Source organism: Lissotriton vulgaris, chromosome 12 (assembly GCF_964263255.1).
Source record: "Lissotriton vulgaris chromosome 12, aLisVul1.2, whole genome shotgun sequence".
NCBI lineage: Eukaryota > Metazoa > Chordata > Amphibia > Caudata > Salamandridae > Lissotriton > Lissotriton vulgaris.
This window is the reverse complement of record NC_141700.1, coordinates 404,178,958-404,195,057: the sequence shown is the minus strand read 5'-3', so window position 1 is coordinate 404,195,057 and position 16,100 is coordinate 404,178,958. Positions and strand designations below refer to the sequence as shown.

General features: G+C 40.5%; 1 protein-coding gene across 1 annotated transcript in view; it reads left to right on the top strand.

The window, feature by feature from the left end:
- TOX3 (TOX high mobility group box family member 3) overlaps positions 1-15,163 on the top strand; it is a 198,655-nt gene extending 183,492 nt beyond the window's left edge. The window contains exons 7-8 of the mRNA XM_086945173.1: positions 3,244-3,324; positions 13,292-15,163. Coding sequence (XP_086801299.1) covers positions 3,244-3,324; positions 13,292-14,035 — 825 coding nt within the window. The 3' untranslated portion in view covers positions 14,036-15,163. The remainder of the gene's footprint in view (positions 1-3,243; positions 3,325-13,291) is intronic.
- The last annotated feature ends 937 nt before the right edge of the window (positions 15,164-16,100 follow it).

The window sequence follows — 16,100 nt, the reverse complement described above, 5'->3', positions numbered from 1 at the left end:
CCGGAGGTGGTTACTGCACTACAGCATTCTCTTAAAATAGTGGAAGCCACTGTCAAGGTGCTGGAGATGAGAGCAGAAGACAGCGAGGGGCGCTCACCCCAGGAACAACCTGCGCATTGTGGGGGTCCCGTAGCGGGAGGAGGGGGATGATGCAGTGTGTTTTATGGAGAACTGGCTTTAAATGATGTGGCTCCGGAGGAGCTCTCCCCATTCTATGCACTCGAGCGAGCTCACAGGGTCCCGACTAGACTGCCCAAGCCAGGGGCTCCTCCTCAGCCGATAGTGGTGCGGCTGCTTCACTACAGGGCCAGAGATCACCTATTGCAACAACCTCAAGAAAAACGGAATTGCGGATTAGGAGTGCCAGGGATGATTTTTCTAGACTCCACCATCCGTACAGCAGCAAGGTCCCTCTATACGCAGATGATCTGTTAATATACACTAATAACACAGCGGTGGCAATACCCAGGATTGAAGCCTTGTTGGCAGAATTATGAGACTTTTCAGGATCTCTAGCTAACACCTCTAAAACAGAGGTGATTCTCTGGAATATAGATAACTGGGAGGGAAGTGCAAGTCAAGAGTTTAAATACTTGGGTATCACAATCATCAAAGAGATTGATAAAATCCCGCAGATCAACCAAAACAGGACTATAAAAGAATTTGACCGATTACTAGCCAGGTGGAAAAATCTCCCCCAAACAGTCTATGGCAGGGTCAACCTAGTCAAAATGGTTATTCTCCCTAAATTAACGTATCTCTTTAATGCCATTCCCCTTACCTTTCCAAAATTAGATATCAGTAAAATCCAGAGTAAGATCACAAGTTTTATATGGACCCATAAAGGGGCCAGACTGGCTTGGAAGAAGCTTAGGCATAGGCTGATTAAGGGGTTTGGCTCTCCCAGGAATATAAAGTGGTACTGCTTTGCCTTCCAATTAAAAAATATCCGGATGATACTCTCAAAACCAGATGAGTCCACTTGGGGCAGGCTTTTAGAAGAGATAAGGCAGGGGGGAGGAGAAGGTTTCCTATATAAATTCAGAGCACCTAGGTATTTCAAAAAAGTTTGTTTGAAAGTTCAAAAGGATGCCCTCAGTCTGTGGCATAAGATCAGAACAAGATGGGGTATAGGGTATTACTCTGAGTATGCCCCAATCTGGGACTCCCCTGGGACACCGGACTGTCTGAAGGATAGCCTGGCAATATCAATCAAAAGAGCAGATATCACCATCTGGTCAGATTTGGTGTCTTCTGAGGGGGTACATCCATGGGAGGCTCTAAGAGCTAGGATTGGAGGGGGGCTCTTCAGATATAAATATATGCAATTAGTGTCTTGGTTTGTTGCGGAGAAGAGGGAAATTCAAGGAATATGGGAGGTTGAATATTCCTTTAAAGATGTAAATACTAAACAAAAAGAAATCTCAAAATGGTACACGATGTTTGTAGAGGCAGAGGATGAGTAACTCCCACCACCATATCTTACACGGAATCAGGTCCCCTTGGAATGTGACATTAAAGATCTCTATGAACCCTCCCTGAAGCTGCTGTACAAGTATGTTAAACCGGCAAATATTAAGAAGAACCTCTTCTTTGCTATTAATCAATTATATTATACCCCTGCCAAGATAGAAAAGTTTGCTTATCTCTCAAACTCCAAATGCCCAAGATGTGACCTTATCCATGCTAATGACCTACACATCTTCTATGAGTGTCCCAGACTCTTCGCCTTCTGTAGGGGAGGGGAGGAAGCCTTATGTGGTATTTTCGGAGATAAAATCATCTTAAATGTGACTATAGTACTATTTGGAGATGATGGCACGCTCAGCAAGAAGTTGAGACCTACACATAGAGGCTAACTTTTGTACCTGGTTTTAATAGCTCGAAGGGAAATATGCCTGAAGTGGAGAGACGCTTTGCCCCCCAAGTCCCAGGATTAGGTTAAAGCTGCCTCTATAATAACTAGATTGGACCAGGGAAATGATAAATATACCTGTCTGAATATCAGGTAGGCTTTTCTAGTATGGGGTAGAGGCCTGGGCTTTGTGTAATGCCACCAACAAAGGGGCCGGTCTGGTTCTGGACACTACACCAAAGCAAATGCAGTAGTCTCGGGCGCACAGGCTAGAAACGCACAGGCTCAGATGCTTACTTGCTGAGATGAGGAAAAAAAAATCACAAACTTTGGCCATCAATGGTTGACCGTATACAAACCATAAATCATTATTATACAGAAAACTAAAAATATGGAAATCCTGAGTGAAATGTCTTATACAGCAGCATGTAGGGCATCTTCAGGCAGAAGAAAGTGGTGTAAATCTGACCAGCTCCGAGTGGGGATGAAACGTAAGCAGCTGCTTACCTGATTGGGCATGCTGCATGAGCTTAAAGTATGGAAGAGGTACTTCAAAATAATGGTGTGTATTTTGAATGTGTCAACTTCCCAAAACTCCCATATTGCTCATGGGAGTAAGATCGCGCCGAGGTGCCACTTGAAATACCTAGAGGAGGGTTTTTTTGTATAATTATCCGATTAAAAAGGACATCAGTGCTCTAATCTAAATATAACTTGGTGAAATCTATACGTCCTTTTGACACTGATTTAGCCTTCTATTTGTCCAAAGCGTTGAGGCACTGGACACCAAATCAGCCTTTCATTTCTCCAAAGCGTGGGGGCATTGGATTCAACCCTCCAAAAGTAATAAATCAGGTAGAGAACAATTTGAATGATTTGAGGGATCCCAGCAACTCGCAGAATACGATGGATTTAACAACAATATTTTAAATAAATTGTTAGGAGTTACTCTGGCGTCCTGTTAATAAAAATGAACATTCTTCCAAAAAGCCTTGGAGACGATGTAATATTTAGAGCTATTCACCTTATTGTATTTAAGCAAGTCACACAGCCATTGCATGTACCTGCCAATTCACACCGGCAGTTTGATTATTAGCAGTGATGTCCCAAGAAGGCCCCGCAGGTTTATTGCCAAGTGATATTTTCAACCTGCCACATAATATGAATTGCATACAATAAAATTAATTCACCTAGTAATGAGTTATAATGAAAATCTGTCTCAGAACTTGTACACCTGGGCCGAAGTTGAATACGCCTTCTCCAGAGTGACACTACTTTCTTCCACTTATTACTATAGCAAAGTATTTAAAAATGTTTGACTGTTTAAGAAGTACACTACACTCCTGTTATAATATTCTATTTTCATTTTGTGTTTTGTTTTTTAACAGGTGTACAAAAGAAAAACTGAAGCTGCCAAAAAAGAATACCTGAAGGCATTAGCTGCATATAGAGCAAGCCTCGTTTCTAAGGTATGTATGAAGTTTGTCTTAGCTGAGCAAAATCGGTTTACTTTTTTTCCCTGACTTGCCAGCAGTAATCTAACCATTTCCTGCATTAGTCTAGTTACTGGTTGTTGATTTATCATAACTAAAAGACCATACTAAATCCATACTCCGCTTTCAACAGCATTACGTTTCCTGACACAAATAGTCAATTCTTGTCAAATTTAAAGAGTTAAACAACGAGGTATTTTGAAGTTGTGTTCTGAAATAACGTTTAAAACCATGCAAATATGCCAAATGAATCTTATAAAATGGCAATGCACTTAAAATCTTTTTGTGGCATTACACAGGAATTCTAAAAATACCAAGCAATGTAGTTAAATATTAAAAGCATTGCCAGGTCTGAAAGTTGCCTCTGTGTTTATTCTAGTAATAATCGCAGACTAAAAGTTTGCTTGTTCTTTCACCTTCTGTAGAAGCATTTTGAGTGTTTTAAAATTCAAATGTGCAGTACAACCAGCCTTTTATACATAGATAATATAAACTATTACTTTGATCCTTCTCCTGTTCATCTTAAAACACTTCTGTGACTGTGGGTATAAGCCATTTGATGTCAAGTACAATGCTAGATAGAGCTTAAATATGACCACTGCATATTTCAAATAAATGGGAGAAGCCAGCAATAAAAATATAATCGTAAGCATAACTTGTTTTCTTGCTTAGCACTTAAATACCACGCATCTGGCGAGTTTAAGTACTGTAAATAACAGACGTTTCTAATCCACTGGATATTTTCGTGTGTAAAATGCATTTTCTAGCTATGAGCCATTCTATTGATAATGCAAACTAGAATGTCTGAGAATTGCCCTATTCAAAAACAGCAAAAAAATGAATGCATCATTTTCTTGTCAAGGTTAAGAAAACAGTCACAACAGACTTATTGAACAACCTTAATATCCTGGAATTTGCTTGTCACTTTTCTCCCGCAGTTGTTTAACTTGCGACCAACAAGCCTTGGTACAGCAGAAAGTCGTAACTTTGACATCCTGTAGCCCAGGGGAACGCGGTAGCTGCCTATAACTTTGTGGAACGCTGGGCTACAGTTTTCACAATGTGCTTGACCATCTGAATTTTGGCGATTCTCTCGGAGGGCCGAGGGCCAGTCATTTTTTCTGGATCCAGAGCATTGTTATACCTGCAGCTTGTAGGGGATTCGTTTACTAGTCCAGGGGCAATCTGAGGGTGCTTCAGGTTTTCGCAGGGGTCCCTCTGTCTGGGGAAACCAAGAAATAGCCTACGATGAGTCTCGATCAGGCATTTCCAAGAGCATGGTCACAGGTGCAAGATATCTCTCGTTTGCTTTGGTCAAGCCTTGTTGTTGGGGTCCCTTAAATCCCAGTTTTGGGGGAGTTATGGATGCTGAAGCTAATAGTAAATGGTCAGCAAGTCCCTGCAGCTAGTCCATCCCTGAGGTGACCACAGCCTGGGCTGTGGGTCTCCTTTTCTATGCAGAACCTTCTATTCTGCCACTCCTAAAGATGACAGACATCAAACTTTAGTCTGCAGACCAGGGCGCTCAACCTGAAGATGTGACTAGCCTTCTGGGGGTATACTTCTCCTTGCATAAGTAATTTCCTGCCTGTTCAGGTGCAAATGTGCCTGATGCACATCAGAAATTGTGTGTGGGGGTGGCCAGTCAAAAAGTGAGCTTTCGTATACCTTGTGACTACCCTAGAAACTATCCACTGTGTGATTCTCCATTTCAACAAAAGCAACAAACATTTAGATGTTAGATAAAATCCCTATAATCCTCTCCCATTTTAAAATCAGCAGCTCATGTCCCTGTTCTTTCGAGGGTTCACTTTAGCAGTGCTGTACTTGCGGGCTTCCCATAAAGTGCCCTCTTAGTACTGAACACTGTCCTCCATTGTGTTGCTATCTGTGTTATCTCCCACAAAAGCAGACCCCCTTATACTCTCCTGGCTGAGATACACTGGCTTCATGTTGAATGTATATGGCATGTAAGAATATGGTACTTCTATAGCTCAAACCTGCCCAAAAGGCAGCAGAGTGCTGTACATGATCAAAGACGAGCATAATGTCAATGAATGATAGAGGTAGCTTGCTTGTGGATGGTTACTACACTAAGATGTGGTGTTCTTTCAAGATAAGTCTTCCACTCTTTCCTCTTAACCCCTTCCGTGCTCATGACGGCCTCCGGCCGTCATGAGTCACAGTGGACGTGTGCGCATGACGGCCGGGGGCCGTCCGAGCCATGCCCGCAATCAGAATGTTGAGCACCGCAGCGGAATTTGCGACGCAGCCAAGGTGTTGAAGGTATTATAGCGTTCAAACTGGGATGTCTATTTTACAAACCTATCCATTTCAAATCCCTGTCCTACTTCACTTCAGGGCAAAACAGTCAGGGGGTGATGGAACATTAAGAGGCAACAATGATGTACTATTCAGTTATGTTATTTATTCGGAACAAATGAGCTTAGGTACTATCCATACCTTAAAATTTTAACTGTTCTCAATGATCACGTTTATATAGAAATTAATTGGTCAGTAAAGCTTTATTTGACAATTTGTCATAAAAGCATAGTCCATTACCTAAAACACACAGTAAAACAGATAAAATAAGTAGCATCTCTCAATTATAAAAAAATCTGTATAAAAAGTTATAAAAACACCAATACTTAAATCAGTAATCACTTATGAAAATCCAGCTCATAATGACAATAGAAATGGAACAATACAATGTTATTCATTTAGACGCCATAATCCTATATAAATTCATCTATATACAAGTCTTTATAGAATTTGGGGATATATATTCAGGATATACACTGATCATGACCCATATGTACTATTAAAACCACCCACCTTCTAAAGAGTTCATGCCCAGCATCATTCATTCTTAAGTGCCACCTCGCTTATGTGGAACTTGCTCCCAGTAGATCTAAAATTAAACCCCACACTAATCTCTCTTCTCTACTGTCTTACTAAATCAGTCTATCTGATCATGCTCCGGCCTCTTACCTTACTCTTTAATACTGTGACTATAGACCTTCTAGAAATCATGATTGCCTTCCTACCGTTTTAATGTTATTGTTGCAAGTGATAATATGTGTATAACATGTATCTTGTTTTTCATTAAAAGTGCTCCAATACTTATTGTTTCTATGGTTATATGAAACTGTTAAGTAAATGAACACTTGCTGTATTGCGCAAAAGGGAAATGCAGCAATGTGATCATTCACATGCATTGGTCTTGGTTGGCCTATTTGACCATGTTTTTATGTCCATTCTTCCCTGATCAGAGGTAAAAAAAACTTAACCCATTTGTACACAGTGATGGGGCATTCTTAATGAGATACTTCAGTAATGGAATAACATAAGCAATCCAGCTTTAGTGATCTACTTAAACTACTGTTTTATCACACATTCTGAACCAGTAGCCCCTACATTTTGTTTGTTACATTAGGAAGGTTTTATAGTTTCCATGGATATGATTTATTTTGATGAATGTTTGGGTAATCATTTATAATGCTGCGCTAATATTGTGGTGTGATTATCTGAGCATGTTGTAGATGTCACTGCTCCAATGTCAAACAAGACAGGAACAGGATCGCGCAAACTGAGTTATCCTTGCCCCAAGGGTATTAAAACGAGGCCTCTTCCACCATTTCTTGAAGTGAGTTGGAAATTAAAACCCCTAGGTGTTACTAATGGCATTGTGCTGCTTCCCACAGGAGGCTGCATATTAAGTTGCATTTTAGATGGGATCACTCATGACCCCCTAAAAAGGTATGGGTGGGTTTCCCTGGTCTCGCAGATTATAGCAGGTTCCAGAGAGCGTTTCAGCAGTCCCGTCCCATATTTATAAAAGAAAGGACTAAGCATGGGTGGAACTTGTGGAGTTTTACAGAATTCCACAGGTGTACATAAAAACTCTGAGATTCTGCAAAGTTCTGTGAGCGGTAGAAGTTCAGCATGTTGCATTGCTAGCTCTTATTTGTAGCACCGGGAGTTTGTTCTGCATTGTAAAACAGCATGAACATTACCACGCCAGAGGGCTCTGCGTCATTATACCACTCAAATAGATTTTCTACTCAAGTGGCAGCATTCTTAATTTGAACAGTAGTAACCTGCCACAACTGTCCACATTGAGAAATCATTACGGATTCATCCTAGCTCTCAATTTATCTCACTCGCCTCCTTAACCTTGGCACATTGCTAGAGTTTTTCTAGAACTCCATACTCCAGGCGAAGCGTGGAGTGGTCAAAACTCGACAAACTCTGCAGGCACAGCGGAGTTTAGCGCCCACCTCTACAACACGTATAAAGGGATGCCACAAGACTGCATCTACATAAGATGTCATGGTAACACAGATTGACTTATTGCATGCAACAGGCAATAGGGCTTTCATGCAAGCTATGGGGAGTACCTCTTCACATGTTAAAGAAGACAAGCAAATCTGTGCTGCAGGCAGGCAAGTAGCTGTGTGGGCCATCATGCATACCCCTCTGTGTTGGGCTGCTCTCAAGGTATGACAGATGTGTATTCACAATAATAAAGTTACAAGAGCGCAAGATAATAGACGAATGATCATAAAATTCATAAACTTATAAAATCAATACAGTAAGTGCAAGTACAATTATTCATATATAGACCCTGGCGATTTATGTAAACATGAATAATCCAAGTACAAAAAGTGCAAGTACAAAAGTTACATAAAATACCCTGTAGATCATGTGATCAAATATCGATGATAATTGATTTCCTAATGTTAATAGCTTTCAGGAGAAATGTTGCTGTATAAAAGCACAATCCTGGTTCCTCTAGTCTTAGGAGCAAATTCATAGCATCTTTAATGGCTCTTATGCTCTAATATAAGAGGAATGGTTTTAAATAAAATTTCCTAAAGTTGGAGTACAATTTGCAAAGTATTAACATATGGCAACAGCTTTGGCGGGAGACTACGTTGCATGGACATGATTGGGTAGAACCCTGTTTCACAACAGGAAAATTGACAAGATGATGTATAGTACCCAATCTTAGTCGTGTTAACACAAAACGATGTGATGCTCTTGTCACGACTGACAGGTAACTTTGAAACCCCAGTTTAAGATCCAATTGCAAATAAAAAATTGTTTGGTTCATAAGAACACGAGAAGGAGCCTCTATTTTGTGGGCTAGTAGGGTTGATTTTATCTCACTTCTAGCAACAAAATCTGCACATTCAGGATCCAGTTGGATATCACTATTAAACAGAAGTTTTAAACCAGTGAAAGATATAATTAAGCCAAGGGATTCTTGAGCAGTTCCCCATTTTAAGGCAATCCCGTATTATAGATTGAGTAAACAATGTCTCCTCTTTTGACCATATAGATATCCAGAGTAAAAGAGGGCGCAATGAATCCAAATCCAAAATGTACTTAATGCCCACTTCACAGTGAATAATTTCCGTGGAGGCCAATGATGGGGCACGCAACAAGCGTTTTAAAAAAGAATTTTCAGTTTGTTGTAATGGATTGCCTTGGCAATGTCCCCAAACCCCTGCACCGTAAAGTGCGGCAGTGACACATCGTATCTCATAAATTGTCAGATGGAGGAGTTAATATTGTGCCTACCTGACACATGAAGAAAGGAACTTGTTCCAGTAGAAAAAACATCACAAATGCAGACTTAGGTGCACCCTAAACAAAGCCGACACTGCCTCCAGTGAAACCAAAGCCAACACTGTCCTTCAATGTATTGATTGACTTGAGAGTATCTGGTTTCTGATGTATAACATTATCTTCTCAGTGTGGTTTGGAGAACAGCTTTTCGGCCCACAAATTGGCTCTATGCAGGAAAAGATAAAAATAAAATACATACACAGCTTATGCTAGAGAACACTCCAACCACAGCCAAGTGACATATTGAAGACTACACACTTGTGCTGAAATTAAGTCTGCAGCCACCTCCTAGTGTCTTCTGTAACAGCCATATCAGACCTTTCAGGAGGGTCAGTCTAAAACAAGAGGTGCAAAAAGAAAGCGATTCTCCGTCTCCAAGCTGACTCCCTCGATCACGGGAAGTGGGTGAACTCCCGTCTGTCGACCTGAAGATTGTGCATCATTCGTTTTCCATAGAAAATTGAGATGTCAGCCTCACACATCTGCGGAGATTACCTCGTGAATTTCTGGAACCTTCCACTTTTCTTCTTCTTCTGGACCTTGCGCCATTGGACAGAATTTATCTTGGGAGTCGCTCATAAGAATGACCTTTATTCCCTATGAGCATAACCTGATGTTTCCTATTTGAGGATCGTTGCTTTGCTGGAGTCCCCGTGAGATTTGGTGTGTCTTCATTAAAGATTGATTGTTTGTCCCACTGTGAACTGTACATCATCTCCCTGAAGAAGGTGTAGCCCCATCTGGGGCCTTACACCAAAACGCGTGTCGGCGTTGTTTTCATCTGGGGTTTACCTGACTGATCTCTTGTCCATCCCCCTGATGACTGTGTCCCATCAGTGGTTATTAGATCAGCCCATGGCTATTATGTACTGTTGTATTGTATGCCTGGTTGTGGTATGAGTTGGTTGAAATGTTGGTATGTTTGAAGGTATGAGAATTTTTGTATGATTTGGATATGTGGGACTATATTTGTTAATCATTTAGTTTTTAAGAAAAAGGGCCATGTGGTTTGTTGCTAATGTATTGAAAAAAAATGTGTCTTTTTATGGAATAACATTTGTATCTATTTTCCATTATGTGTTGAATTGATCTATTTTGGTTTGGGTGGTTCTAAATGTATTAAAGGACCTCCTTGTGAGGCCTATATTTAACTTACCTGGGAGGTATCTTTTCTCTTGTTGTAATTTGCTTTCTCCTCACTTACCTACCGTTTATCAGCTGTGGGTCCCCCTTCTGTTGAGCACTCAATACCAAATTCCTGAGGTTATACCTTCCACAGTGTGAAGAAATCATCTTGGACAAACTGCTACTCTCCACTGTTGACCGCTATTGTCTGCAGTTTCATACCATGCCCCTCAATTTTACTCTACACTGGCACACCATTAGCCAACCTCACAAAGCCTGCTTCAAGAAGTGCAGGCACTGGCTTAAAGGGGAGTGTTCAGGCTTGTCCCACCAAACCAGTGGCAACATAGAGTTTATTCCCTTTACTTTCTCATCTCCAAGAAAGACAGAATGTTGCGACTCATACTAGACCTCCAACCACACAATCAATACATCATGTTTGAGCACCTCAAGATGACAATTTCCAAGATGTTATTCTGTTACAGTCAGGTAATACATGGTGAACCACAATCTCAAGAATGCCTACTGGCACATCCATTTTAACCTAGTACACAACCAGTTTCTCGGGTTTGTGGTAAGTGGAATGCATTATCACTTCAAAGTGCCATAATTTGCGGGTACAACACCACCTTGAGTACTTTTTGTAGCTGCGTATCTTTGTCACAGTGCCATTCATGTCTTTCCATACCTCATGGACTGGCTGGTAGAAAGCAGCAGCTTTGCATAATCCCTTGCTTGCACTGAACATTGTCTTCTAACTCCTTCATATGTTGAGTTCACCATAAATGCCATAAATCTCCCCTTTGCCACAGACTAAACAACTATTCTTGGTAGCCATACTCTAAATAGAGTCATGCAAAGCATTCACAGGCTGCTTCATTGTCATGCTGTTTGACAGTAGGACTGATGTTGAAAAAGTTGCTAATTGATGACAACTTATATTGCAATAGTATTAAATGCTCTGCTGCACATGCACCTTCTGCAAGAGTAGCTTCAATGCTCACAAGCGAAGAGACAGTGGGAGGATCTAGTGTTGGAGGAGCCCAGGGTCCAGCACAAACTGCAATGGTGGACCAACAAGACCGGTTCCAGGGCAGGTCATTCCTCAGTGGCCAACCATCAGTAATCAGCTACATTGATGCATCACTCATGGGGTGAAGAAAGCAAATGGGCCAACTTACAGTCAAAGGTCTCCACAACAAAAACTCTCAATGTACTCACATTGAAGGCAGTTAAGCTAGTGCTGTAAATGTTCAACACTCACTTGCAACAAAATATTGCTCCCACACTTTTCTAAGCTGTCAATACACTTACCAGGAGTGAACAACCACTTTGCAGGCCTGCTCAGCAGGACGCATCAGCAGAGACAATATTGTGACACCAGTGCCCAGGTTATCCAACAATGCTTCCACTGCTGGAGGACCCCAATATTAGGACCCACAGTCTGACAATGCTCTGTTGATGAGTTGGGCAGGGATATTTGCATATGCTTTTCCTCGAATACTACTAATTTCATATGTAGTGCATAATAAGGGCCATTCTCAAAGCACCTAACTGGGCAATGCAGCATTGGTACTCCCTGCTTCGGGAAATGTCCATACATCCCTATAATAAGCTGTCTCTACATCTAGACAGCCTCACCCAGTATCTAGGTCATCTGCAACAGCCCAACCTCAGGGCCCTGAATTCTGTGAAATGGAACCTGAAATCCTAGATGCTAGAGGAGTGCATTCCAAATCTAATGGAAGCCCAAAGGTCCACTATGAAGGCTTGCTATGTGGCCACGTGAAACTTATAAAGCCAATTTTGTAACAGTCTCCATAAGTAGTCCTTGTAGGTTTATGTGAACGACTACTGTAGCTGCTCCCCTGCAAAATAAAGAATGGTATTTTCAAGATCTCTAATGGGGCCTTTATGAAAGGCTGTGAAAGGGTGATTCCTCTTACTGCCTTACCAGTCCCTTCATGGTACCTCAACTTTAGTCTTACACAAATTATGGGGCTGCCATTTTAGGCATGAAACTCTGGCCGATTGCAGTTCCTTGTACGGAAAGTGATCTCGTTTGCTGCAGTCACTTCTCAACATTGAGTTAGTGAATTGCAAGCACTAATGGTAGAGGGGAGATTTATGCAGGTGCACAAAGATCGAGTCATCCTCAGAACACTCCCTTGTTTTCTGCGTCAGGTTGTCTTTTTCTGTGTAAACCAAACTTGGTTGAGAAGGAGTCTCAAACACACCAGATGTTGAAAGAGACCTTATGTGCTGTGTTGACCTACCTAAGCCAATAGGAAAACCAAGTAGTTCTTTGTAGCTTTAGGCTTGTTCCATCTTGAAAAGGCAATTTCTAAAGTAGGCCACAACTGATGGATTGCTAAATGTGTTCAGATTTGCTATGCAGGTATCAAACTACACATTTAGAGACATTTCCACCCACAAGTTGGGGGTCACCATGGCATTCCTAGGGAACATTCTACTCGCAGACATAAGACCTGCTACATGGTCTGAGATCCACACTTTAGCGGACATTACTGTGTGGACATTTGGGCCCAACAAGAGGTACAAGTTGGGCAAATTGTACTGAAAATCTTCTGCTTCTGCTCAAAAGCTACCACATGAGGGAGAAGGGCACTGCTTTTTAGTCTATGAAAGTTATGTAATCTTCATAGAACAAGCTGTAATCGAAAATGTTGCTTACCTATAACAAGTGGTTTCCAGTTTGCAATGCTCCAGATTCATATGCGACCGACCACTTCGACAGATACATTCTCATGCTGTGACATTTTCAACAATCTATGCTTTTTTCACATACATATTTACTTAACAGTACACCTTGGCTTACTAGCTTGTCATCTCCACATCTCCTTCCTCTTATCTATATTGAAAAAACATAAGCTAAGGTGGAATCTACGTCCTGGTGCATGGTGGGTTTTTGGACAAGTACCACAAGTCACATCAAAACCAAAACGTGTATTTCGAAGAAAACCATCCTGCAATGCCTGTTTCCAGCACCAAATGGCAAAGCATGCGACTCTACAGCCCTACAAGCTGCAAAGGAGTGTTACAGGTAAGTAATGTTTTCCTTAGTACCAATATGTCAGTTAAGCGATGCTCTTGTTAAAATAATTTAAAGGGTTTGGCTAAATATGCTGCAATAACATTTGGTTTCCTAATTTGTTTCACATAGGCTGCTGCAGAATCAGCTGAAGCACAGACAATACGATCTGTTCAGCAGACGTTGGCTTCTACAAATCTGTCATCCTCTCTTCTCATGAATAGTTCTCTTTCTCAACATGCATCCATATCTGCTGCTGCTCAGACTCTACAACAGTCTCTTCCTAGACCAATAGCACCCAAACCTTTGTCCATGAGGTTGCAGCAGAATCAGATAGTTACATCTGTTGCCATTACTCCAAACATGTCTTCAAACATTGGAACTCAATTAATGAGCTCAATGGGAGCACCAATGGTTGCATCACCTCCTTCATCACAATTGAGCCCTTCGATCCAAACGCAGCAGCAGCAATTACAGCAACTCCAACACCAACAGCTGCAACAAATGCAGCAACAGCAGCTGCACCAGCACCAAATACATCAACAGATACAACAGCAAATGCAGCACCAGCAATTTCAGCATCACATGCAACAACATTTGCATCAGCAACAGCAGCAGCATATCCAGCAACAGATGAGTCAGCAGCAAATGCAACACCAGTTGCAACAAATTCAGCTTCAGCAAATGCAGCAGCAGCAAATGCAACATATGCAGCATCAATCACAGCACTCTCCTCGGCAGCACTCCCCTGCGGGGTCACAGATAGGGTCCCCCATCCCATCAATTGGGAGCCCGCAGCCACCACCACAGCAACACCAATCACAAATACAATCCCAAGCACAGACTCAAGTATTATCACAAGTCAGCATTTTCTAAAGATAAATGCACTTTCAACTGCAACTTGCATTCATCGGTGGTAATTGCGTTTTGTTGAAACCTGTAAATTGTTGGTATGGGTTATGCAAGGATGCATAACAGATCAAAATATTCTCTAATGTGTCTATTAGATAGGCAATAAAGAACTACAATGTAGCAGTGCATCATCTTTTAGATTATTAAATCGTTTTCTTAAAATTGAAAGCTGTGCTGTTTCTGTGATGCCTTTTTAAGTTATTGGACATTTTCCTAAAATATGTGAATAAAACGTCCAGATGAATACACTGCTTGGATGGTATCATAAACACGGACTTTCACTCGAGAATTGCACCATACTGTAAGTATAAGCCCTTGTTTCTTTTCAAGGGCAGAAATGCACTTCAGGGCAGAGGGAACCTTATTGGGCCCTCAAAAGCACAGTTGTAACTACCTGTAAAATTATGATTTCAATTTCATACAATTGTATTTGTATGAAATGAATAGTTGATGGCATTTTTGCCATGCAAATTGTAAATCACAGATATTTGCCAAAGCTCTCTGTTTTCCTCTCTGAAACGTCTTGAGAAATGGAATGCAAATAGTTAAACTTCATGTTGATCTTTTCATTCAATTCTTTACTGGATTCGTTTTCCCAAAAATAAAACCTCTTTGTAATGATATGTATATTGGCAGCATACCCAACTATGTACATTCTAATTAGAAAACAAATGTGAATACTATATTCTGTGTCCAAGTGATGAGATTCTTTAAAAAAAAACAATGTATTTTTAAAAGGGAAATGCACTTACTGTAAAAACAGTTACTTCAAGAGCTAAGTTTAAAAAATGCAACAGTTGTAACTTACTGTAATACTGGTAGAATATTTAAAGGATGTCTACATCTGAGTTACTGGTGTAAATATTATCTTTCTAAGTTGTACGTTTTCATATCATGTGTTGTAAAGTTTTCATAAATGAGGCTTTAATGTAAAACACTGGTTTCATGAACTATTAATTGCGACATCGCTTATTGTGTTTTATGCTGTTTTATACTTTTTTATGATTTTCGATAGCAGCAATTAAGTTGTTTGTAATTTGCTTAACTGAAAAAAGCTTTTATCTTGCTATAGAATAAACACATTTCAGTAAAGCCTTTGGTATTGCCTTTGTTCATCAGAAAACCATGCGGAAAAACTATATGGCTCTTTAAAATGTAATGTGGCTTTCAAAGAGAAATTGTTGCACCTCCTGAAGTAAGTGTTACCATTTAAAGTAAATGGGGATTCATTGGCTTTGCACGATTTTACCTGTAGCAGATTATATTACTTTGTGTGATTGGTTGTCTTCCAGGTGTCACTTGTTAAATACATGCAACATTTGTATGTCACAAACCAAAAACATTTATTTATTCATATTGTTTTTCAAGTTGTCATCTATATTGTGTGTCGATAAAAGGACTGTGCAATATATGGTAAGTCTTTTCACTGGTGGCATCTGGCATTGGGCGTTTTCCACGTTCATGCTTTTTCGCTGTTCCAACTTCTGAGTTTCTTCTGTGTAACTCTTGATGAAGACTGGACTAGGTATATGTCTATGGGTTGAACAAAGCCGAACAGAGTGAAGGGAAAAGCAAACAAATAGTAGCTACGATCACTTCTTTTTTTTAACTGCCAAAAATCTCACTAATGTGACCCTATCTAGAACGTAGGCCCATATTAAACAACTACTAACATTTAATATTATACAGCCAAAGGTCACATTAGACATCTGAGAAGGGACGCATTTTTAGCAAGTGCTACCAAGAAAATACTGCTCTAACAATAAAATGTGCTTGCCATGATACAGAAAGATTTCTGTTTTTTTATGGCTCTTGTCTGAAAAAGGTTTGAATACCATTTTTATGAAGCAAACCTATTCTTTCGTATATCATGATTTGAAGTTTTTCTGAAGCATATGCCTCTTTCATATCTTTGCTACCAAGAGACTTGGTTGAACAGAAATGTCACAAAGGAATAGGGAATCCAGAAGTGTTGAATGAGCTGTGTTGCACAAGTAAACTTGTCTGTGCCACTTACAGAAAACAAATG